General features: G+C 37.5%; 1 protein-coding gene across 15 annotated transcripts in view; it reads left to right on the top strand.

The window, feature by feature from the left end:
* Positions 1-26975, top strand: part of ARHGAP20 (Rho GTPase activating protein 20) — a 127024-nt gene that overhangs the window by 19470 nt on the left and 80579 nt on the right. For all 15 annotated transcript variants that reach the window (XM_064577454.1, XM_064577451.1, XM_064577452.1 and 12 more), the window contains one exon: positions 147-229. In XM_064577454.1, the coding sequence (XP_064433524.1) occupies positions 150-229 (80 nt within the window). In that variant the 5' untranslated portion in view covers positions 147-149. Of the gene's footprint in view, positions 1-146; positions 230-26975 lie in introns of those variants that run through there.

The raw sequence follows: 26975 nt of genomic DNA on the forward strand, positions 1-26975 counted from the left end.
TGTTATTTTATCTCTACAATGAGATTGCAGACTCTTCGAGAGGCCAGGATAGGCAATACAAAATTTGCTAAATTGGTTTGAAAGTTGGCATTTACTGGCTTTACAAGTCACATGGTCTTCATTTTAATTTTCTTTTTTCTCAACAGAAAATGAAAACACTAGCAGAAAGGAGGAGGAGTGCCCCATCTCTTATCCTGGATAAAGCCCTACAAAAAAAGCCCAGTACCAAGTAAGTGAATAGCCTTGCATTACACATTTGGTATGTGCTATGTTTTTTTATTTTTTTATGTGTGAGGTTTTTTTTGTTTGTTTTTTATCAGCATCAAAATTCTCTGTTTAATAATAGAAAATATGGCTTCTGTGCTGAAAAAAAATAATATTTAATAAGTTCTGTGTTTTATGTGACTCAAAGCCTTTTAGAGCTGTTCTGTGTGATCAGTTGCTTTAAAACTAATTCAAAAATCTCCTATCACTTAGTACACAAATGTGCAGGCTACACATATTGCTGAAGTTTATTTATAGAAACAAGTAGCAATCAGAATACTAAAAGATGAGTTATTTTAACCACCACGTATCTTGGTTATGCACAAACCTTACCTTATTTTTTATCATAAGTTGATACCTGTGCCTGGGCATGAGGAAAATTTTTACCAATTTTAGATATGAAGAAAGATAACCAAATTGAGGTTATAAAAAATGGAATACTGATTTCTTGTATGCATTATTAAATTAATTTGTGAATTAATCTTTAGAATTTGAAGTGGAAAACAAGTTAACTCACTATGGAAATGACTATTTCACCTATTAAGACTAAATCCCATTTCAATAGACATTTTAAGCAAGTCTTTCATAATATGTAAAAATTGAATGAATATTCAGTCATTAACTTATTCATTAATTTTTAAATGGCACTTTAACCAGGAGGAGTTTTTATGTTCAAAGGAATCCTGTGATGATTTTCCTCTAATCTGTGAATCCTTTTATATAAACTGAAGTCCTTATCACCTTTACTTAAAATGAGGGTATACCTGGTATTTCTATGAATAATGTGCTAATTTAATATAAAATCTGTATGAAGGTATGGTGGGTTTTTTTTTTTTTCAGTGCCAAAAATAAATTATAGAACCAAATCCCAATTAGTGAAACTTCCAAAATACTTTGGTCACTGTCTTAGTACTCAGCATGTTCTCAGACTCAGGCAGCTCCCCCACCTGCCCCTAGAAGACACATACTTTAGGCACTGGGTTGATCAGATCAGGAAATGTAAATTACTTTTAATAGATGCCTAATCAAAACTTAATTAGGAAGATACTCTTCTTCCAAATAAATAATACATTTGACTGTCTATATAAATGACTTCTGGGTTATTTGCTTTAATGTATCTTTGCATTAGTGTGGAAAAAAGAGAATGGTAATATTTTCACAGTTTGACCTTGATTATCTAGAAAAGTTATAAGTATTTTTGGGGGGAGGTAGAAGAGGCAGAATTATTAGTACAACTGTATATATATATATATATATATATATAAGTAGCTTTATTATCTACTTTTTTTTTTTTGTCTTTTTATTATCTGCTTTTAAAAAACAGTTTTGGGTATAATTTCTTATTGGAAGCTTCTAGGATAGATGTGTCCTAGGCTTTTCAATTATAAGTAGCCCTTATATCAGAGAATCTTTAGCCCAAGATCAGGGGTCAGTAGTGGCCCACTTACTCCCTTCCCCTGTGCAGCGTGAAAGCTAGGACTTCTCAGAGGAGCTTTAGAGTCCCATTATCGACTTTCCTTCAGAACCCTGAAAAAAGAACTTATGAGGGAGGAGGAAGAATAACTGTCATGATTATCAAGAAGCGTCATAGTATGGTGGTTGAGAAAGTGCAGGCCCTGCAGCCATCCAACCTGGGTCGAATCTGGCCTTGCTTCTTACCAGGAGAGAGCACTTTGACAAGCTCCTTAACCTGTTAAGGCCTCACTTTCCTCATCTATAAAATGAGGATAACTTATAGGGGATTCAGAGAGTTGATATGTAATGTATCTGGCACACTGTAATATTATGTAAGTTTTTTGGTAAATAAAACTGTTGAAAATAAATAAATCCTTGCTCTGCCCTGTCACATGATGTATAATTTCTTAGTGTTCCACATGTAGGTCTTGTTTTCTCAACTTGAGTATCTGCCTTGTGAGTGAAGGGACCAAGTGTTTTCTGTTCTTCACATCTGCATGTTCAGTGCTGGCTATGGAACAGAAACTCTGTAATACTAGCTGAGCTGAATGAGTGATTCCTTCCTCCCCCAGCTAAGTAGGACAGCTCTCAGTTGGAGTGGGAAGAGGGCTAAGCGTCCACTAGTGCCTGAGAAAGTAACACAGCCAGCGTCAGAAAATCACAAAAAGAAGTATCAGTTCTGGAGTGACTGAGTGTTTGATGGGTGTGAAGTACTGCCCGCACATTTACGTCTCCTCTGCTGTGGGTCACTGCCAGCGATTCTCTGTGGATAGCTCCTGATGTATTGAGAAGACACGGAGAATGGGGTCTCGTTCCTGCTCAGTCACTGGATGACCTTCGTAGAGTCACCTAACCTTTCTGCAACAGGGACTGTCTGCTCATCTGTCAGTGGTGGGGAGGAGGGGAGAGTGAGGTTGACGAAATCGTTTATGTACTTCTTCCTCCAGCCCCCAACGTCACAGTTTTGTTTCTTTATGCTAATTGCAGCTTCACCACATGGAGAATGGACAATGGTATGAATGCTCCTTGCAAACCTTTTTATCGCAACTCTTACATCCCCAGGAGTGTGTCTGTCACGCTGCTAAGGACTATGTATCCCTTCTGTCCTCTTTTGTTGCCAAGGTCAAGCATTTGCTGTTTATCATTCTAATGTCATTTGGTACCAGCCTCCATAAGGGCCCCAGTGATTCCCACCTCCTGGTATTCACGCTCTTGTCTAATCCCCTCCCACACTGATCAGAAGTGATCTGTGTAACCAGTAGAATATTGCAAAAATGTTGGTGTATCACTTTTAAGATTAAGGCTGAGCCTCTGTCTTAATTGTCATACTCTGTCTGTCTCTCTGATGACTTGTTCTGTGGGAAACCATGTCCTGAGCAGTCCTATGGAGATGCCTATAGGGGAGGAACTGAAGCCTCCAACCAACAGCCATAGGAATGAGCTTGGGATTGGGTTTTCCAACCCCAGTCAAGTTTTCGGAGATCACAGCCCTCGCCTGACTGCAGCCTCGTAAGTGATCTGAGCCAGGCCCAGCCAGCTAAGCCACTCCTTGGTTCCTGACCATTAGAAACTGTGTGAGATAATAAATGTTGGTTTAAGCTGCGATGTTTGGGGTAATCTGTTAGGCAGCGATAGATAGCCAGTAGTCGTCTTCAGTTTATTAAACTAGCTTTCTAGAGTGTTTCTCCCATGTACCTTTTATGTATTCTCATAACTAGAAGTGGAAAGATGGAAACAGATACTGTTTTCATTTGTCAATGAAAATGCTCACTTTCCAGATCACATAATTTGTTGGAAAAGGGGCCAGAAGACATTCTTTCTTTAAACAGCTTTATTGAGATACAGTTTATACCATATAAGTCATCCATTTAAAGTATACAATTCAGTTGTTTTAAAAATATTCACAGAATTGTGCAGCTAGTACCACAGTCTTCTTTTTTTAAGATTTTATTTATTTATTTGAGAGAGAGAGCGTGCGTGGGCACAAGTGATGGGAGGAGCAGAGGGAGGAGGAGAGAGAATCTGAAGCAGAATCCCTGCTGAGCAGTGAGGTGGACACAGGGCACCATCCGCTACTGCAAGATCATGACCTGAGCCAAAACCAAGAGTCAGATGCTTAACTAACTGCAGCCATCCAGGCACCCTCTATTACCACAGACTTAAAGCATTCTCATCCCTCCTAGAAGAAACCCCATAGCCATGAGCTGTCCTTCCTCTTTATCTCCCATGTCCCTTCTTCCCCTGTCTCCAGTACTAAGCAGCCACTCTTCTCTTTTCTGTTCCTACAGCTTTATCTCTTCTAGACATTTCACATAAATGCCGGCATGCACCATGTGGTCTTTTTTGACTGGCTTCTTCCAGTTAGCATAATGTTTTCAGGGTTCTTCCATGTTGTACCTTGAATTAGTACTTCATTACTTTTAATTGTGAAATAATATTTCATTAGGTGGATAGATACACCACATTTTGTTTATTTGCTCGTTGATGGACATTTGGGTATTTTCAATTTTTTAGCTATTATGAATAATGCTGCTGTGAAAATTCATATACAAGTTTTTGTGTGGATGTATGTTTCATTTCTCTTGGATGTATATCTAGGGTGGAATTGCTGGGTCATGTGATAACTCTGTGTTTAGCTTTTTAAGGAACTGCCAAACTCGTTTTCCAACACAGCTGCACCATCGTACTCCCGCCAGCAACACATAAGGGCTCTGCTTTTTCCACGCCCTTGACAGCCCTTGTTATTTTCTGGCATTTTGACTATAGCTCTCTCAGCCAGAGCAAAGAGGCGCCTCTTCCTGGTTCTCATTGCGTTATGATGTTGAGCATCTTTTCATGTGTTTACTTGCCATTTGTATCTTTTGGGGGAAATGTTCTATTTAAAACTTAGACATTTTTAATTGGGTTACTTGTCTTTTTATTAATGAGTTGTAAGAGTTCTTTATGTATTGCCAAACAGTATTCTTAATATTATGTGCATATATATACAAAGCAAAACACAGGATTGTGGCAGTAATTTGAGGCTTGTGAGGCCCCCAAAGCACTTGAACCTGAAACATCTGGATAATTGAAGACCAACCTAGCTTCAGTTGTTCACTCTATTTTTTATTTATACCTTGGTTTTGGTTGCTTTTTTTTTTGTCCTTCATTGAAACTAACCCGTCTGTTTTGGGGGAAAAAATAATTTCTACAAGCATGGCCCTTTAGGAGATTTCTGTGATGCATACTCTATAAATTAACTTTTAAGAGATTTAATAATCCTAACTTTTTTGATAACTATGGCTTTCTGGAGTATCTAGTTTTTGTTTGTTCTTTAAAAACATAGCTGTTAGAAAGTTAGACATGTGTGTTTTAGAAAATCTGAAAAATGCAGGGAGGTAAAAATGAAATTTTGATCTGTATTCATGGATATCCCTCTTGATACCTTTTTCTGTCATTAGACTTCCAAGTTTATGTACATCATTTTATGATTGAATCATCAACATCATATCTGATGCTGTGTATGGTAGAAATATTCTCTACCTGCTGTATTTATGTGTTGTGTATGTAAATATATTGAAAATAAATAAAATTCTATGGATTTGCTTTAACTTATAACATGAAGTATGGAGTTAAATATGCTAAGTTTTTGGAAGTTGTAACGTATATGTTTTATTTCTGACATCTCAGCTTTTTCCTACAAAAATGTTGTCATTTATTCAGACTGCCCACCATGAGGGAGGCACTCTTACTAGATAAGAGTTTTTCTATACTAGCCTTCAGGGAGCTCACAATCAAGTAGATAAGGAAAAAAATGTCAGAAATAAATTACTTTAATAGCCTATAAGTGCTATAATGAAGGTAGAAATAAAACAACAAAGCAACTGCCTTAGGCCTTGAGGGAAAGTGTCACAGAGGTGATACTGTCTATGCTGGAGTTTGATGGATGTATAGGAGTTTCTTAGCAGAGGGAACAGGTGACATAATGTTCTACTAATGAGAATATAAATTAGAGTTCAGAGTTTTTAGGAAGGAGTGACAGGTGATGAGGGTAGCAAAACAAAGACCAGAATGGGAATTGCCTTTGTCAGGCTGAGTACTTTGGATTTCTAGGTAGTAGAGCAATAATCAAGAAAATCAGAATTAGTGGTTTGATTTAATTTTTGTTTTTGAAAGACAGCCCTAACAAAGAATTGATTGGAAGAGAGATGGTTGAGGCAGGTAGACTATTTAGGAGACAGGTGAAAATAATTCAGGCAAATGATAATGAAGAGCTTATACGGTGAAGGGGAAAAATTTAGAGAGTGAGAATCAAATTTGGATATAAAGAAGAAGGAATTAAGAATGAAGTTTCTAGCTTTTGAAGACTGGATAAATATGGTGACATTAACAGATTGGCTAATTGAGCAAATTTTCAACATGGTGAATTTTAATGGTGTAGGACAATGTGTTAATGTTGGCAATACTAATAAAAGCTCTAATTTAAATTGAATGCTTACCATTTACCAGGTTCCTAGTTAAGTATTTTGTGTATATATTTTTAAATGACTTTTTCATTTTATAGTAAAGATTTTTAATCTTAGAAATTTAAAATAATTTAGCTTAAGCCTCTCAGCTGTCAAATAAAAGAGTTGAAATTTAAATTTATTTCTCAGGGCGCCTGGGTGGCTCAGTTGGTTAAGCGACTGCCTTCGGCTCAGGTCATGATCCTGGAGTCCCGGGATCGAGTCCCATATCGGGCTCCTTGCTCAGCAGGGGGTCTGCTTCTCCCTCTGACCCTCCCCCCTCTCATGTGCTCTCTCTGTCTCTCTCATTCTTTCTCTCAAATAAATAAATAAAATCTTTAAAAAAAAAATTTATTTCTCTATGATGTTACAATTTGTGACCTTACCCAACATACTATATACTGCCTCAATAAAATCATTTCAATTTTGAGAATTTGCTATCTCATAAGATAAAGAACATTTCTAGAAGCTAGGTTTATGAAACTTCATTATTACTATTATAATCTCTTTGTGGCCATTAGATTCTGTCTGTTGTAATTTCATGTGGACAAATGAGAGATCATCACTTTAAATGAAAGTGATAGAATTGCTCTGAAATGATTCTGCTACTTTTATCTCCAACATATGATATTAGCTAGCTATAGAGTCTTTTTGTAGATTTCCAGTATTGAGGAATTACCTTTTAATTCCAGTTTTTTAGTGTTTTGTCATGTATGGGTATTGAATTTTGTCAAACACTTCTCACGCAACTTTGAAATGATCATATGTTGTTGTTGCTTTCTTTTTTTAGTCTTAATATAGTGAATTACAGTATTTTTTAAATAAACTTTTATTTTAGAATAGATTTAGATTTATAGAAAAGTTGCAAGAATCTTACAGAGTTTCTGGGTACCATCAACCATTGTACCTTGTTAACATCTCAAAATACTGTAGTACCTTTGTCACAACTAATGAACCAGTATTAATACCTTGTTATTAACTGACGGTTATACTTATCAGATTTTTACCTAATGTCCTTTTTTCTATCCCAGGATCTCATCCCAAGTACAGTATTAGATTTAGTCATTATATCTTCCTTAAGCTCCTCTAGACTATGACAGTTTCTCAGACCTTTCTTGTTTTTGATGACCTTTGACATTTTTGAGGCATTTAGTAGAATGTCCTTATTTTGGGTTTGTCTGATGTTTTCTTACAGTTAGAATGGGGTTATGTGTGGATTTATAAAGTATTTGCAGTCCATATACATTAGGGATAGGGCTGCAGTTTTCCTGTACTATCTTTGTCTGGTTTGGGCACCAGGATAATGGTGGCCTCATAAAATGATCTGGGCAGTGTTCCCTCCTCCTTCCAGAAGGGTGTATAAGGGAATGGCCAGTATTTCCTCCTAAAATGCTTGGTAGAATTCACTAGTAAAGTTATCTAGGGTTTGAGGGGTTTTTTTCTGGAAAGGTTTTAAATTATGATTTTAATATGTTTAACAGAGACAAAACGTTCCTTCTTGAGTTAGTTTTGGTAATTTGTTTATTTCAAGGAATGTGTACACTTCATCCCAGTTGTCAACTTAATCACCACAAAGTTATTCATAATATTTTTTGTTTTTAGTATCTGTAAGAACTGTCATTACAGTTCTTTCTTTCTTTTTTCTTTTTTTTAAGATTTTATTTATTTATTTGACAGAGAGAGACAGCGAGAGAGGGAATACAAGGCAGGGGGAGTGAGAGAGGGAGAAGCAGGCTTCCCGCTGAGCAGGGCGCCCAACACAGGGCTTGATCCCAGGACCCTGGGATCATGACCTGAGCCAAAGGCAGATGCTTAACAACTGAGCCACCCAAGCATCCCTATTTCTTTCATTCTTGATATTAGTAATTTCTGAATTCTTCTTTTTTCCTAGATCAGTCTAGTTAGAGATGCATCAGTTTTATTTATCTTTTCAAAGAACCAGCTTTTGGTTTTGTTGCTTTTCCCCATTGTGTGTTCATTTTTTATTTCATCGATTTTTTTGTTGTTTTTTAAAGATTTATTGTAATTATCAGTAAAGTACTCATATTTAAAGTATGCAGTTTGATGAATTTTTACATATTATGTCCATGAAAACCACCACTACAATCAAGATAATGAACATTTTCATAACCTCCAAAAGATTCCTCATGTGCCTTTGTGATTCTTTTTTTCATGCTACCCTACCAACCTGTCCTCAGGCGATCAGTGATCTGTTTGATGTCACTATAGGTTAGTTTGCATTTCTGAGAATTTCGTATAAATATACCATGTTACTTTTTATTGCTGAGCAGTATTGTACTGTGTTGGGTATACCACAAATTGTTTATCCCTTTTACCTACTGGTAGGGTTTTTGACAATTTTGAGATTAAAAATAAAGCTGCTTTGTACATTCATGTACAGCATTTGTGTGTACTTTTACTTCATATGTTTTTATTGTTTGGTAAGTACCAAGAATTAGAATCTCCGGGTTGTATGGTAGATGTATTAAGAAACTGCCAAAGTGTTTTCCAAAGTGGTTATACCATTTTATATTCCCAGTAGCAGTATATGGAAGTTACAGTTCCACATCTTCACCCACACTGAGTATGGTCATCTTTTAAAAATTTTAGTCATTCTTGTATGTGTGTTATACCTCTTTGTGGTTTTAATTTGTATTTTCCTGATTACTAATGAAGTTGAGCATCTTTTCATGGGTTTATTTGGCATCCATATATCATCTTTGGTAAAGTGTCAGTTCACATCACTTATTCATGTTGAGGGTTTTTGTTTTTTTTTTTTGTCTTACTGTTGAATTTTAAGTATTCTTTATAAATTCCAGATCTATGCTGCCCATTATGGTAGCTACGAAACACTGGCAATTTAAATTTTAATTACTTAATTAATTTTTTATTATGTTCAATTAGCCAATATATAATACCTCATTAGTTTTTGATGTAGTGTTCAACGATTCATTAGTTGTATATAACACCCAGTGCTCATCACCACACGTGCCCTCCTTAATACCTATTGTCCTGTTACCCCATCCCCCCACCCACCTCCCTTCAGCAACCCTCAGTTTGTTTCCGGGAGTCCAGAGTCTCTCATGGTTTGTCTCCCTCTCTGACTTCTTCCCATTCATTTTTCCCTCCCTTCCCCTGTGGTCTTTGCGCTATTCCTTATATCCCACATATGAGTGAAACCATATGATAATTGTCTTTCTCTGCTTGACTTATTTCACTTAGCCTAACACCTTCCAGTTGCATCCATGTCGATGCAAATGGTGGGTATTCATCCTTTCTGACGGCTGAGGAATAATATTCCATTGTATATGTTAACCACATCTTCTTTATGCATGCATCTGTTGAAGAGAATCTTGGTTCCTTCCACAGTTTGGTTATTGTGGATATTGCTGCTATGAACATTGGGGTGCATATGGCCCTTCTTTTCACTACGTCTGTATCTTTGGGGTAAATACCTAGTAGTGCAATCGCTGGGTCATAGGGTAGCTCTATTTTTAACATCTGGAGGAACCTCCATACTGTTTTCCAGAGTGACTGTGCCAGCTGCATTCCCACTAACAGTGTAAGAGGGTTCCCCTTTCTCTGCATCCTCACCAACACTTGTTGTTTCCTGCCATTCTAATTGGCATGAGGTGGTATCTCATTGTGGTTTTGATTTGTATTTCCCTGATGGCTAATGATGATGAACATTTTTTCATGTGTCTGTTAGTCATTTGTATGTCTTCTTTGGAGAAGTGTCTGTTCATGTCTTCTGCCCATTTATTGACTGGATTATTTGTTTTTTGGGTGTTGAGTTTGAGAAGTTCTTTATAGAGCTTGGATACTAGTCCTTTACCCATAATGTCATTTGCAAATATCTTCTCCCATTCCATGGGTTGCCTCTTAGTTTTGTTGACTGTTTCCTTTGCTGTGCAGAAGCTTTTTATCTTGATGAAGTCCCAAAAGTTCACTTTTTTAAAAAATTTTTTTATTGTTATGTTAATCACCCTACATTACATCATTAGTTCTTGATGTAGTGTTCCATGATTCATTGTGCATAACACCCAGTGCTCCATGCAGAACATGCCCTCCTTAATACCCATCACCAGGCCAACCCATCCTCCCAGCCCCCTCCCTTCTAGAACCCTCAGTTTGTTTTTCAGAGTCCATCGTATCTCATGGTTTGTCTCCCCCTCTGATTTCCCCCCTTCATTCTTCCCCTCCTGCTATCTTCTTTTTTTTTTCTTAATATATATTGCATTATTTGTTTCAGAGGTACAGATCTGAGATTCAACAGTCTTGCACAATTCACAGCGCTTAGCAGAGCACATACCCTCCCCAGTGTCTATCACCCAGATATCCCATCCCTCCCATCCCACCCCCCACTCCAGCAACCCTCAGTTTGTTTCCTGAGATTAAGAATTCCTCATATCAGTGAGGTCATATGATACATGACTTTCTTTGTTTGACTTATTTCACTCAGCATAATACCCTCCAGTTCCATCCACGTCGTTGCAAATGGCAAGATCTCATTCCTTTTGATGGCTGCATAATACTCCATTGTATATATATACCACTTCTTCTTTATCCATTCATCTGTCGATGGACATCTTGGCTTTTTCCACAGTTTGGCTATTGTGGACATGGCTGCTATAAACATCGGGGTGCACGTAACCCTTCGGATCCCTACATTTGTATCTTTGGGGTAAATACCCAGTAGTGCAATTGCTGGATCATATGGTAGCTCTATTTTCAACTTTTTGAGGAACCTCCACACTGTTTTCCAGAGTGGCTGCACCAGCTTGCATTCCCACCAACAGTTAGGAGGGTTCCCCTTTCTCCACATCCCTGCCAACATCTGTCATTTCCTGACTTGTTAATTTTAGCCATTCTGACTGGTGTGAGGTGGTATCTCATTGAGGTTTTGATTTGGATTTCCCTGATGCCGAGCGATGTTGAGCACTTTTTCATGTGTCTGTTGGCCATTTGGATGTCTTCTTTGGAAAAATGTCTGTTCATGTTTTCTGCCCATTTCTTGATTGGATTATTTGTTCTTTGGGTGTTGAGTTTGATAAATTCTTTATAGATTTTGGATACTAGCCCTTTATCTGATATGTCATTTGCAAATATCTTCTCCCATTCTGTTGGTTGTCTTTTGGTTTTGTTGACTGTTTCTTTTTGCTGTGCAAAAGCTTTTTATCTTGATGAAGTCCCAATAGTTCATTTTTGCCCTTGCTTCCCTTGCCTTTGGTGATGTTTCTAGGAAGAAGTTGCTGCGGCTGAGGTCAAAGAGGTTGCTGCCTGTGTTCTCCTTTAGGATCTTGATGGGCTCTTGTCTCACATTGAGGTCTTTGAACCATTTGGAGTCTGTTTTTGTGTGTGCTGTAAGGAAATGGTCCAGTTTCATTCTTCTGCATGTGGCTGTCCAATTTTCCCAACACCATTTGTTAAAGAGACTGTCCTTTTTTCCATTGGACATTCTTTCCTGCTTTGTCAAAGATTAGTTGACCATAGAGTTGAGGGTCCGTTTCTGGGCTCTCTATTCTGTTCCATTGATCTATGTGTCTGTTTTTGTGCCAGTACCATGCTGTCTTGATGATGACAGCTTTGTAATGGAGCTGGAAGTCTGGAATTGTGATGCCGCCAGCTTTGCTTTTCTTTTTCAACATGCATCTGGCTATTCGGAGTCTTTTCTGGTTCCATACAAATTTTAGGATTATTTGTTCCATTTCTTTGAAAAAAGTGGATGGTATTTTGATAGCGATTGCATTCAATGTGTAGATTGCTCTAGGTAGCATTGACATCTTCACAATATTTGTTCTTCCAATCCATGAGCATGGAACGTTTTTTCATTTCTTTGTGTCTTCCTCAATTTATTTCATGAGTACTTTATAGTTTTCTGAGTACAGATCCTTTGCCTCTTTGGTTAGATTTATTCCTAGGTATCTGATGGTTTTGGGTGCAATTGTAAATGAGATCGACTCCTTCATTTCTCTTTCTTCTGTCCTGGTGGTGGTGTATAGGAATGCCACTGATTTCTGTGCATTGATTTTATATCCTGCCACTTTACTGAATTCCTGTATGAGTTCCAGCAGTTTTGGGGTGGAGTCTTTTGGGTTTTCCACATAAAGTATATCATCTGCAAAGAGTGAGAGTTTGACTTCTTTGCCGACTCGGATGTCTTTTATTTCTTTTTGTTGTCTGATTGCTGTGGCTAGGACTTCTAATACTATGTTGAATAGCAGTGGTGATAGTGGACATCCCTGCCGCGTTCCTGACCTTAGGGGGAAAACTCTCAGTTTTTCCCCATTGAAAATATTTGCTATGGGTTTTTCATAGATGGCTTTTATGATATTGAGGTATGTACCCTCTATGCCTATACTCTGAAGAGTTTTGATCAAGAAAGGATGCTGTACTTTGTCAAAAGCTTTTTCTGCACCTATTGAGAGGATCATATGATTCTTGTTCTTTTGTTAATGTATTGTATCACGTTGATTGATTTGCGGATGTTGAACCAACCTTGCAGCCCAGGGATAAATCCCACTTGGTCATGGTGAATAATCCTTTTAATGTACTGTTGGATCCTATTGGCTAGTATTTTGGTGAGAATTTTTGCATCCATGTTCATCAGGGATATTGGTCTGTAATTCTCCTTTTTTTTTTTTTTTAAAGAAACATTTTGTTTTTTGTTTTTAAAGATTTTATTTATTTATTTGAGAGAGAGAATGGGAGGGAGAGCACGAGGAGGGGGAGGGTCAGAGGGAGAAGCATACTCCCCGCTGAGCAGGGAGCCCGATGCGGGACTCAATCCCGGGACCCCAGGGTCATGACCTGAGCCGAAGGCAGTCGCTTAACCAACTGAGCCACCCAGGAGCCCTGTAATTCTCCTTTTTGATGGGGTCTTTGTCTGGTTTTGAGATCAAGGTAATGGTGGCCTCATAAAGTGAGTTTGGAAGTTTTCCTTCCGTTTCTATTTTTGGAACAGTTTCAGAAGAATAGGTATTAATTCTTCTTGAAATGTTTGGTAGAATTCCCCTGGGAAGCCATCTGGCCCTGAACTTTTCGTTTGTTGGGAGATTTCTGATGACTGCTTCAATTTCCTTAGTGGTTATAGGTCTATTCAGGTTTTCTATTTCTTCCTGATTCAGTTTTGGTAGTTAATACATCTCTAGGAATGCATCCATTTCTTCCAGGTTATCTAATTTGCTGGCATAGAGTTGCTCATAATATGTTCTTATAATTGTATTTCTTTGGTGTTGGTTGTGATCTCTCCTCTTTCATTCATGATTTTGTTGATTTGGGTCATTTCTCTTTTCTTTTTGATAAGTCTGGCCAGGGGTTTATCAATCTTGTTAATTCTTTCAAAGAACCAGCTCCTAGTTTCGTTGATCTGTTCTATTGTTCTTTTAGTTTCTATTTCATTGATTTCTGCTCTGATCTTTATTATCTCTCTTCTCCTGCTGGGTTTAGGCTTTATTTGCTGTTCTTTCTCCAGGCTCCTTTAGGTGTAGGGTTAGGTTGAGACCTTTCTTGTTTCTTGAGAAAGGCTTGTATTGCTATATACTTTCCTCTTAGGACTGCCTTTGGTGCATCCCAAAGATTTGGGATAGTTGTGTTTTCATTTTCATTGGTTTCCATGATTTTTTTTAATTCTTTAATTTCCTGGTTGACCCATTCATTCTTTAGTAGGTTGTTCTTTAGCCTCCATGTATTTGAGTTCTTTCCGACTTTCCTCTTGTGATTGAGTTCTAGTTTCAAAGCATTTTGGTCTGAAAATAGGCAGGTAATGATCTCAATCTTTTGGTACCGGTTGAGACCTGATTTATGACCTAGGATGTGATCTATTCTGGAGAATGTTCCATGGGCACTAGAGAAGAATGTGTGTTCTGTTGCTTTGGGATGGAATGTTCTGAATCTGTCTGTGAAGTCCATTTGGTCCAGTGTGTCATTTAAAGTCTTAATTTCCTTTTTGATCTTTTGTTTAGATGATCTGTCCATTTCAGTGAGGGGGGGGTGTTACAGTCCCCCACTATTATTGTATTGTTGTCGATGTGTTTCTTTGCTTTTGTTATTAATTGGCTTATATAATTGGCTGCTCCCATGTTAGGGGCATAGATATTTACAATTGTTAGATCATCTTGTTGGATAGACCCTTTAAGTAGGATATAATGTCCTTCCTCATCTCTTATTACAGTCTTTGGTTTAAAATCTAATTTATCTGATATAAGGATTGCCACCCCAGCTTTCTTTTGGTGTCCATTAGCATGGTAAATCGTTTTCCACCCCCTTACTTTCAATCTGGGGGTGTCTTTGGGTCTAAAATGAGTCTCTTGCAGACAGCATATCGATGGGTCTTGTTTTTTTTATCCAATCTGATAGCCTGTGTCTTTTGATTGGGGCATTTAGCCCATTTACATTCAGGGTAACTATTGAAAGATAGGAATTTAGTGCCATTGTATTGCCTGTAAGGTGACTGTTACTGTATATTGTCTGTGTTCCTTTCTGGTCTGTGTTGCTTTTAGGCTCTCTCTTTGCTTAGAGGACCCCTTTCAATATTTCTTGTAGGGTTGGTTTCGTGTTTGCAAATTCCTTTAGTTTTTGTTTGTCCTGGAAGCTTTTTATCTCTCCTTCTATTTTCAGTGACAGCCTAGCTGGATAGAGTATTCTTGGCTGCATATTTTTCTTATTTAGTGCTCTGAATATATCATGCCAGTCCTTTCTGGCCTGCCAGGTCTCTGTGGATAGGTCTGTTGCCAATCTAATGTTTCTACCATTGTAGGTTACATATCTCTTCTCCCGAGCTGCTTTCAGGATTTTCTCTCTGTCTCTGAGTCTCGTAAGTTTTACTATTAGTTGTCGGGGTGTTGACCTATTTTTATTGATTTTGAGAGGGGTTCTCTGTGCTTCCTGGGTTTTGATGCCTGTATCCTTCCCCAAATTAGGGAAGTTCTCTGCTATATTTTGCTCCAATACACCTTCTGCCCCTCTCTCTCTTTCTTCTTCTTCTGGGATCCCAGTTATTCTAATGTTGTTTCGTCTTATGGTATCGCTTATCTCTCGAATTCTGCCCTCGTGATCCAGTAGTTGTTTATCTCTCTTTTTCTCAGCTTCTTTATTTTCCATCATTTGGTCTTCTGTATCACTGATTCTCTCTTCTGCCTCATTTATCCTATCAGTTAGCACCCCCCATATTTGATTGCACCTCATTAATAGCCTTTTTGATTTCGACTTGATTATAGTTCTTTTACTTCTCCAGAAAGGGTTTCTCTAATAACATCCATGCTTTTTTCAAGCCCAGCTAGTATCTTTAAAGTGATGATTCTGAACTCTAGATCTGACATCGTACTAATGTCCGTATTGAGTAGGTCCCTGGCAGTCGGTAGTACCTCTTGTTCTTTTTGTTGAGGTGATTTTTTCTGTCTTGTCATTTTGTCCAGAGGAGAATAGATTAATGAGAGAACAAAATGCTAACAGGGTAACAATGTCCCCAGAAAATTTACTTTAAACAAATCAGAAAAGACCTGAAGCAGGGGGAAAAGAAAGAGAAAGAGAGAAAAAAGAAAAAGATAAAGATAAAAACAAACAAAAACAGAACAAAACAAAAAACCAGAATATGATCAAATATGATCAGGCTGGTACACAGACTAGTGCCCTAAACTAGATTTTGGGTGTATTTTGGTCTGTTAGAAGAAAGTGCCTCCCAAAATTTTAAAGAAAGAAAAACTTATATATGTACAAAAATAAGGGTTGATATGATGAAGGGATGGAATATGACTGTAAAGATGAAAATTATAAAAATTTTTATAAAAGGAATTGATAAGAAGTTGTTTGAAAAAAGAAAGAAGAGGATTTAAAAAAAGAAAAAAGAAAAAAAAGGGAGAGAAAGCAATCCGGCAGGGGAGTAGGAATAGTGTCCAGAAGTGGACACACACTTACACAGCCAAATGATTACCTGACAACAGTGCAGAGATAATTAAGTGGGGACAGAAAAATCTTTTCAAGAACAGTGCTGAAACAACTGGATGGCCATATGCAGTGTAAGTATCGACGCTGATCTCATACGATACAAAAATTAACTCAAAATGGATCGGAGCCCTAAATGTAAAATCTGAAACTATAAAAATTCTACCATAATGCACAGGAAGAGATGTTGACCTTGGGTTTAGAAAAAAAATCTAATAGTACATAGAATGCACAAAAGTGTAAAAGAAGAAAAAAAACAGACTTCATCATAATTTAAAACTTGGCTCTCGGAAAGACATCATTATTGTAATGGAAAGGCAAGCTATGTATTGGAAAAAAATAGTCACAAAACACATGACTCAATAAGGGATCACATCCTAGGTCTTAAATCAGGTCTCAACCGGTACCAAAAGATTGAGATCATTACCTGCCTATTTTCAGACCAAAATGCTTTGAAACTAGAACTCAATCACAAGAGGAAAGTCGGAAAGAACTCAAATACATGGAGGCTAAAGAACAACCTACTAAAGAATGAATGGGTCAACCAGGAAATTAAAGAATTAAAAAAATTCATGGAAACCAATGAAAATGAAAACACAACTATTCAAAATCTTTGGGATGCACCAAAGGCAGTCCTAAGAGGAAAGTATATAGCAATACAAGCCTTTCTCAAGAAACAAGAAAGGTCTCAACCTAACCCTACACCTAAAGGAGCCTGGAGAAAGAACAGCAAATAAAGCCTAAACCCAGCAGGAGAAGAGAGATAATAAAGATCAGAGCAGAAATCAATGAAATAGAAACTAAAAGAACAATAGAACAGATCAACGAAACTAGGAGCTGGTTCTTTGAAAGAATTAACAAGATTGATAAACCCCTGGCCAGACTTATCAAAAAGAAATACCCTAGGATTTAGGGTATATTTTGATCTGTTAGAAGAAACTAGGGCACCTGGGTGGCTCAGTTGGTTAAGCAACTGCCTTCGGCTCAGGTCATGGACCTGGAGTCCTGGGATCGAGTCCCGCATCGGGCTCCCTGCTCAGTGGGGAGTCTGCTTCTCCCTCTGACCCTCCCCCCTCTCATGCTCTCTATCTCATTCTCTCTCTCAAATAAATAAATAAAATCTTAAAAAAAAAAAAAAAAGAAGAAACTATCTCAAAATTTTAAAGAGAGAACAACTTATATATATATGCCAAAAATATAGGTAACTACTATGAAGGGATAGAATATGGCTCTAAAACTGAAAAATAAGAATGTTTTTTAAAAAAGGGATTGATAAGGGGCGCCTGGGTGGCTCAGTTGGTTAAGCGACTGCCTTCGGCTCAGGTCATGATCCTGGAGTCTCAGGATCGAGTCCCGCATCGGGCTCCCTGCTCCGCAGGGAGTTTGCTTCTCCCTCTGGCCCTCCCCCGTCTCATGCTCTCTCTCTATCTCATTCTCTCTCTCAAATAAATAAATAAAATCTTTAAAAAAAAAAAGTTAAAAAAAAGGGATTGATAAGATGTTGGTTGAAAAAGGTAAAAAGAAAAATTTTTAAAAAAAAGAGTTAAAAAAAATTAACTTTGAAAGACTAAAGAATCATGGTAAAACCATGGATTCTATATGCAGTATTCCCCTAGCGCTGGAGTTCTGCCGTTCTCATTGATCGGTAAACTTGGTCTTGGCTGGCTGTTCTTGCTGATCTTCTGGGGGAGGGGCCTGTTGCCGTGGTTCCCAAATGTCTCTGCCGGAGGCGGAAGTGCCCCGCCCTTGCCCCCTCCCGGCTGAGTGATCTGCTCGGGTTTGCTCTCCGGGGCTTTTGTTCCCTGTGAGCTTTCCGTACAGCTTTGGAGGCAGAGAGTGAAAAGGGCGGCCTCCCAATCTCCGCCCCGGAGGAGCCGAGAACTCGGGGCCCGCTCCTCAGCCCCCAGAGAAAAGCCGTCAGTCACTCCCGTCTCCCCGCTCTCCGGCCACACTCCGTGCTCACCTGGCCTGTGACCGAGCGTTTCTGTCTCTGTCACCCGACCCCGTGTGGAGTCTCCAAACCCAGCAGATCCCTGTGGTGCGCGCCTGCATCACTCCTCCCCAGGGAGGAAGGTGAGTCTCCCCAGATCTGCCACTTGTTGGGTCCCTGCTGGAGGAGCAGTGGCCCAATTGTGCCGGATCACGGTTTATGGCCCCCCAAGCTGAGAGCCCGCACCTCCGCTCCGCCTCTGCAACCGGCTTCCCCGCTCCGATCCCTGGGAGCTCTGCCGCGCTCAGGCACCCCCGGTCTTCCTGTGACCCCGAGGGTCCTGAGACCACACTGTCCCGGAGGGTTCCACCCCCCGCTTAGCCACCAGAGTGACGTCCCTCAGCGGAGCAGACTTTTAAAAGTTCCGATTTTGTGCCCCGCGGCTCTATCACTCGCCAGAAGCGGCCGACGGAGGCCCCTCCCCCGCCGTCTATCCTCCCCAATATCGCCTCGGATTCACTTCTCCGCACGTCCTACCTTCCAGAAAGTGGTCGCTTTTCTGATGAGAGAGTTGTTGCTCTTCTTTTCTTCGATCTCCTGTTGAGTTTGTAGGTGTTCAGAATGGTTTGATTCCTATCCAGCTGAATTCCTGAGACCAGACGAAATCCAGGGCTACTCCTCTGCCATCTTGCTCCGCCCTGATCCCAAAAGTTCACTTTAAATTGAATACTATAAATGCAGTTCCCTAATCACACTAGCTACATTTCAAGTACTCATTTAGTTACATATGAATAGTGGCTGCCTATTAGTGCGGATAGAAAATATTTCCCTAATCTCAGAAAATTCAGTTGCCAGTATAGTTCTAAATAGAAGTCCCTTATTGAGTCATGTGTTTTGTGACTATTTTTTTCCAATACGTAGCTTGCCTTTCCATTACAATAATGATGTCTTTCCGAGAGCCAAGTTTTAAATTATGATGAAGTCTGTTTTTTTTTTTTCTTCTTTTACACTTTTGTGCATTCTGTGTACTATTAAATTTTTTTCTAAACCCAAGGTCAACATCTCTTCCTGTGCATTATGGTAGAATTTTTATAGTTTCAGATTTTACATTTAGGGCTCCGATCCATTTTGAGTTAATTTTTGTATCGTATGAGATCAGTGTTGATACTTACACTGCATATGGCCATCCAGTTGTTTTAGCACTGTTCTTGAAAAGATTTTTCTGTCCCCACTTAATTATCTCTGCACTGTTGTCAGGTAATCATTTGGCTGTGTAAGTGTGTGTCCACTTCTGGACACTATTCTCTTCTTCATGCTAGTACCACACTTTCTTGATAACTGGGGCTTTAAAGTATGTTTTTTAAATCAGGTTGTGAGAGTTCAACTTTGTTCTTACTTTTCAAAATCATTTTGGTATTAGGTCCTATAAGTTTCCATAGAAATTTTTTAATCAGTTTGACAGTTTCTGTAAGAATGTTGCTGGGATTTTATTGATAATCACATTTTACTGACATCAATATGAGTAAAATTGACATTTTAGCAATATTGAGACTTGCATCCATGAACACAGTATTTTTTCATTTATTTCAGTCTGCTTTTATTTCTCTCAACAATATTTTACAGTTTTCACTGTCTTGCATATATTTTGTCAAATTTATCCCTGGGTATTCTAAATTGTTTGATGCTAATATAAGTGGTACAGTTTAAAATTTTTAATTTCCAATTGTTCACTGCCAATATATAGAGAAATCACATAGTAATTGTGTCTGGCAACTTTATTAAATGTACTGTTAGTTCCAATAGCATTTTTTGGTAGAGTCATCAGGACTTTCTGCATTCACAGTCACATCATCTTTCACTCAATGCCGCTTATATTAATGAGGTTTCTCCACTTTGGCCATTGGGAACATGAACTATTTCCACCCCTATATTAGTTCTACCTGCTTTTTTCCCAGTGGTTATTTCCCTGGCCTCGGGTCACTTCCTACACACATGCATTGATCAGTTTTCACATGAAAACTTGAGCAGAACCCTTAGCAGATCTCTGAGCTCTGTCTCTGGACAGCTCTTTCCTCATTGGTTACTCCACTTTGTGAGTTTTAGCCTCCTTGAATTCTTAACTCTGTCTCCTCAAGCTGGGCTCTGTTTGGCTTCCTCTTCCCCGAACTGTGGAGTAGAATCTCTATCTACACAGCAGTCAGGGGCAGTCTTAGAGCTTACCTCCTTTGTTTTTCTTCTCTTAGGGATCACTGTTCTGTGCTCCTGTTGTCCAGTTCTGAAATGGTTGTTTCTTCCTTCCTTTCTTTCTTTTTCTTTTTTTTTCTTTTTCTTTCCTTTTTTTTAGTTGTGTAAGTCTTTCTAACATGGTTGAGAACAGAAATCTCTCTCTTTTTTTTTAAGATTTTATTTATTTATTTGACAGAGAGAGACACAGTGAGAGAGGGAACACAAGCAGAGGGGGAGTGGGAGAGGGAGAAGCAGGCTTACCGCTGAGCAGGGAGCCCGATGCGGGGCTCGATCCCAGGACCCTGGGATCATGACCTGAGCTGAAGGCAGACGCCTAATGACTGAGCCACCCAGGCACCCAGAACAGAAATCTCTTAATGATTTTTGCTCTTATCTTTATTATTTATTTCCTTTCACTTATTTTGTATTTTATTTGTTCTTCTTTTCCAAACTTCTTAAAATGGAGACTTGGATTAGTGATTTTAAACCTTTCATCTTTTCTAACGTGAGATGTTTTTTCTAAGTACTATTTTAGCCACATTTCAAATTTGGATATGTTGTATTTTCATTCTCCTTTAGTTTAAAATGTTTTTCAGTTTCCCTGTAATTTCTTCTTATACCCATGATTATTATATTGTGCTATTTAATTTCCAAAACTTTCTGGACTTTCCCATTGTTTTTCTATTATTAATTGCTACTTTACTTCTCTTGTAATTGGAAAACATACTCTATATGATTTCTGCAAATTACTTACTGGGATTCTGAATTTATAGATCAATCAGGGTAGAACTGATATTTTAATAATATTAAGTCTTCCAACTCAACATGAACAAAATGTATTTCTCATTTATTTAGGTCTTCTTTAATATTCCTCAGCAGTGTTTTATCTTTTTTGGTGCACTCATATTTTACATATTTTGTCATATTTACCCATAAGTATTTCATATTTACTGCTATTTGTAAACAGCATTTTTTTTCAAGTGTTTGTTGCCTGTATGTAGAAATACAGTTGGTTGTTGTACATTGTACATTGTCTATCCTGCAACTTTGCTAAACTCACTTATTAGTTTTAGTAGATATTTTTTGTTTGTTCTATTGAGCTTTCTGCACAGATGATCATGTTGTCTGTAGGCACGGATAGTTCTGCTTCTTCCTTACAATCTAGATTTCCTTTATTTCCTTTTTTTGCCTGATTTCTCTGGCCAAAGCCTGAGTACATTGTGGGAAAGAGGTGGTGATGGTAGACATCTTTGTCTTACTCTTGACATTAGGAAGAAAGAGGAAATTCCCTTCTATTCCTAGATTACTGACTTTTTATCATGAACATTGAATTTTGTCAGATGTTTTTTCACCATCTATTGAGATAACCATAAGATTTTTTATTTTTAATTTGTTAATATGTGAATTATGTTGATTTATTTTAGAATGTTAAAGTAACTCTGCATTCTTGAGATCAACCCCACTCAGTCATGATATAACATCCTTTTCATGTATTGTTGAATTCGATTTGCCAAGGAATATTTTTAGAATTTTGGCATCTGTGTTGATGAGGGATACTGGTCTGTAGTTTTCTTTTCCTCTAATGTCTTTGTCTAGCTCTGGTTAACCAGGTTAATGCTAGCTCCTATGAATGAGTTGGGATGTTTCTTCCCTTTAGTTTTCTGGAAGCGTTTGTGTAGGATTTGTCTGTCTGTCTTTTTCTTTCTTTCTTTCTATCTTCCTTTCTCTTTTTCTTTCTTTCTCTTTCTCTCTTTCTCTCTCTTTCTTTCTTTCTTTCTCTCTCTCTTTCTTTCTTTCTTTCTCTCTTTCTCTCTCTTTCTTTCTCTTTCTCTCTTTCTCTCTTTCTCTTTCTCTCTCTCTCTCTTTCTCTTTCTCTTTCTTTCTTTCTTTCTCTCTCTCTCTTTCTCTCTCTCTTTCTTTCTCTCTCTCTCTTTCTTTCTTTCTTTCTTTCTCTCTCTCTCTCTCTCTCTCTCTCTCTTTCTTTCTTTCTTTCTTTCTCTCTCTCTCTCTCTTTCTTTCTTTGTTTGAGAATTCACCTGTGAAGCTGTATGGGCCTTGAGTTTTGTTTTGTGGGAAGGCTTTAACTATATACTCTATGTCCCTAATAGCACTATTCAGATTATTTCTTTTTGAGTAAACTGTGGTAGATTACATAGTTTAAGGATATCTTGCATTTCATCTACATTGTCAAATTTATAGCCATATAATTCTTCATAATACTTCCTTATTATCCTGTTAACCTCTGAAGAATTTGTAGTGATATTTTGTCTCAAATTTCTGATACTAGTATTTCTAATATTAGTATATTATATAATAGTGATATTCGTATCTTTTTTATGCTTGGTCAATCTACCAAAGGTTTAACAATTTTTTAAAAGATTTTATTTATTTGAGAGAGAGAGAGAGAGAGAGAGCATGAATGGGGGAGGGGCAGAGGGAGAGGGAGAAGCAGACTCCCCACTGAGCAGGGAGCCCAACATGAGGCTCGATCCTAGGACCCGGAGATCATGACCTGAGCCAAAGGCAGATGCTCAACCCACTGAGCCACCCAGGTGCCCCAGGTTTAACAATTTTTATCAATATTCTCAAAGAACCAGCTTTTGATTTCATTAATTTTGTCTGTTTTCTGTTTCCCATTTCAGTGATTTCCACTTTGATCTTGAGTATTCCCTTCTTCTTGTTTTGGGTTTAATTTGCTATTGTTTTTAAGTTTCTTAAGATAGAAGTTGAGATAGTTGTTCTAAGATCTTTCTTCTCTTCTAACATCATCATTGAACAGCAGAAATTCCTCCCCAAGTGCTATTTCAGTGGCATCCACAAATTCTGATATGCGATGTTTTCCTTTTCAATTGAAAACACTTTCTGATTTTCCTTTTGATTTATTTCCTCTTTGATAAATGGGTTGTTTAAAAGTGTAGTTTTCAGTATGCCAAGATATTCTTGGTACATCTTGTGTATTTCCTGCCTCAGACCTGGAATCAGGTATTTCTTCAAGACTATAATCTGGGCATTTGGGGCATTCATTGCTTTTAGGTTGGTCATCATTTTTAGGTCTTTTCAATGGATATCATAAGGAGACTGTAACTTCTTTAGAGACAAAATATGTCGCAACTGAATATAAATTGATTTCAACTCAGGTTCGAGACTACAGGTGTTTTACTTAACATAGTTTATGTTAATATTTATGTTTCCTTTCTTTCATGCTGAGAATACCACTCTCAATGACTCTGGGAATGTAGGAAGTAGAATATCAAATAATTACTCACATTATCTTGAAATATATACATAATAACACTTTCAGAATAACATTATCAACATTACTGCCACAAATGATTACTGAAAATAGTTTGATTTTTTTAAGCAATTATCCTTATCTTTATGGCATATCCCAGCAGTGGTAGTTATATTACTGTTTTTTATAAAGTCACTTGGAATAGTTTTTCTCTAGGTGGTTATTTTGGCTAATTTGTTTTAATTTTATTTTTTCTGATTTCATAAAATTCTGTGTGAATAAAACTATAAAATTTTACAAAACATTTATCATTTTATAAATGGTAATTTTACAGTTTTGTATAAAAACTAAATTTATATAGCTTTATAAATTTTTATAATTATGTAAATATTTTCATAGTACAAGTTGAATCTATTAAAACGGTATATTCAAATAACTTTAGTTTCTATTTCTGTCTCCTCAACTTTGTTTTGTTTCCCTTTGCCATTAGTAACTTTGAAAAATCTCAATTTCTTATATAAGCAAATATGAATATGTATGTATTTATCCTCTTTCTGAAAAAATAATACACTATATACTTTCTACCTCGCTTCTTTCAGGTAGCAATATATCTGTATGATCACTTTGTACCTGTATATAGAGATATTTTTCTTCCCTTTTTTTTAGCTTCCTGGTAATCTGTTGCTTATATGTACCATAAGGCAGTCCCTTACTGATGAATGACTGATTACTTTGTTTCCATTCTTTTACTGTAAAGGAGCCTGCAGTGAAAATCTTGCGCTTATCAGAAGTGGGATAGCCATATATAATTTTGCTAGATACGGCCACATTTTCCCTTTGTAAAAGCTGTGCCATTTCTTTTCACCCCACTGATGCAGAAGAGTTCCTGTTCTCACCACAACCTCACTAACAGAGTGTACTGATGTAATGTATCAGGGTAGCTTTAATTTAATTTTCTATTGGTGTGAAGTAAAACTTATATTTTAAATTATATGTTATACTAAATAAATGTAAATTTTAAAATATTTGCTATGCAAGCATAATTGGAAATGCATGATGTAAAAACAAAACTCATCAGTAAAATGTAGAAATATAAAATGTTTTTTACATAAAAATAAATGCTGAGGTATTGTTTTGACTATAAATTGGCTATGTCCATTTTTTTAAAGCATAATTTTGATGTGTTAATGATGAGAGTGTCACTGAATTTTTCTTAAACTGAGAACTTACACCCAGATATTATTTTCATATTGGTATTACAGTAAGAAGTAAAATTTTATTTAACTTGCAAATTAACTGATTCGTTTTAAAGTACCTTTTTCAGTTAACTTCTGTTATGTGGATTCCTTGTCTGCCTGCTGTTTTTCCCCCACTGTGTTTTTCCTCCTGTGTTTTGGATAAGCACATAAGTTCTTTATTTATTATATAAAAATGAGCTTATGGTTATGTTTGTGCACCTGGATACTGAAATGGACTAATTCCTCTTGGATTTAGTAATTGTCTGCTTTTTATGAAAAAGAAAATAAGATGAAAACAGGAAAAGAAGATAGAGGGATCAGTACTAACTTTGTATTTTTTAACCACCAGCAAACATTGGACAAATAGGATAACTTGGTTCAACAATAGTCCTCTGATATGTTTTGGAATCATACAAACTTCTGAACTGAATATCAACAATCTGTGGTGTAAAATCTGGACTCAGATCTCATTGGGCTGAAGTCTTTTCTAACCTAATGACAATTATAGATAACTCTAATTTGGAGGGGTATATTCCATTGTTTAATATTTTTAATAGGGAAAAATTGTAAACATAAAGAAAAGTTTATAGAATAGTGCAATGAACACTTACATATCCACTACCTGTATTTTGTCTGTAATTACTGGCATCTGTCCTGTTGTTTCATCTGTATTCATCTAGTTACGTCTGTATCTATATTTTTTGTGAAGTATTTGAAATTATATTGCAGACATAGTGATTTCAGCATAAAACTCTTAAAAATAGAGCATTCTTCTGTACAAGAACAAAATCATTACTACACCTGAGAAAATTAAAATTTCCATCATGTCATCTAATACATGTTTATATTCTAATTGTCCTAACAGTCCCTACATTTTTTAATAGCTACCATTTTTTAAAACAGGATTTAAATCAGAGTTCACAATTCGGTTGTTATGTCTCTTTACTCTCTTGTAATATAGAACCGTTCCTGAAACTTTTTTTTTAATTCTTATTTTTTTTTTTAAAGATTTTATTTATTTATTTGACAGAGAGAGACACAGCGAGAGAGGGAACACAAGCAGGGGGAGTGGGAGAGGGAGAAGCAGGCTCCCCGCAGAGCAGGGAGCCCGATGTGGGACTCTGTCCCAGGACCCTGGGATCATGACCTGAGCCGAAGGCAGTCGCTCAACCGACTGAGCCACCCAGGCGCCCTAATTCTTATTTTTTTTAAAGATGTATTTATTGGGGCACCTGGGTGACTCAGTTGGTTAAGTGTCTGCCTTCGGCTCATGTTATGATCCCAGGGCCCTGGGATCGAGCCCCGCATCAGGCTCCCTGCCCCCTCTCCCTCTCCTTCTGCTGCTCCCCCTGCTTATGCTCTCTCTCTGTCAAATAAATAAATAAAACCTTTTTTAAAAAAGATGTATTTATTTTAGAAAGAGAGAGAGAGTAGGGGTTAGGGGCAGAGGGAGAAGGAGAGAGAGAATTTCAAGCAGACTCCCCACTGAGCGTGGAGCCTAATATGGGGCTCAATCTCAGCACCATGAGATCATGACCTGAGCCAAAATCAAGACTAGTCCTAAATCTTGCTTTTATCTGTGGAATAGCTGACTTACTATCTGTTTCTATGTAACAAGTTATTCCAAACTTAGAATCTTCAAACAACAAACATTATTTCACACAGGTTTTGAGCATGAGAAATCTAGAAGCAGTTCAGCTGGGTGGCTCAGAATCCCTCATGAGGTTGTAATCAAGATGTCAGCTGGCCCTGTGGTCATCTGATGGCTTGACTGATACTGTAGGATCCACTACCAGTAACATTCACTCAATAGACTATTGCCAAGAAGCCTCGTTTTTTGGCATGTGGATCTGTCCATAGAGTTGCTAACAACATGGCAGCCAACTTCATGCACAGCGAGCAATCCAAGAGAAAGATACACACATACACATGTGCACATGCACATACACACCGACCAGATGGAACCTAGATTATTTTTTATAACGTAATCTTGGAAGTGAAATAGGTCACTTCTCCCATGTTTTCTTAGTCATGAGGACCAACACTATAACAGTGTGGAGGGGATAAAGGAGTATGAATACCAGTAGGCAGCTATCATGGCATGCCAACTTAGAGGCTGGCCACTGTAGCCTGTGTTGTGGATTTGTCTCATTTTTTTTGTGTTGTCATTTAATTTGTTCTTTTGTTACTCCCTTATTTCTTAT

The sequence above is a fragment of the Mirounga angustirostris genome, unplaced genomic scaffold (genome assembly GCF_029215605.1).
Source record: "Mirounga angustirostris isolate CCGP_5_RB_7025 unplaced genomic scaffold, mMirAng1.0.hap1 SCAF_13, whole genome shotgun sequence".
NCBI classification, from domain to species: Eukaryota; Metazoa; Chordata; class Mammalia; order Carnivora; family Phocidae; genus Mirounga; species Mirounga angustirostris.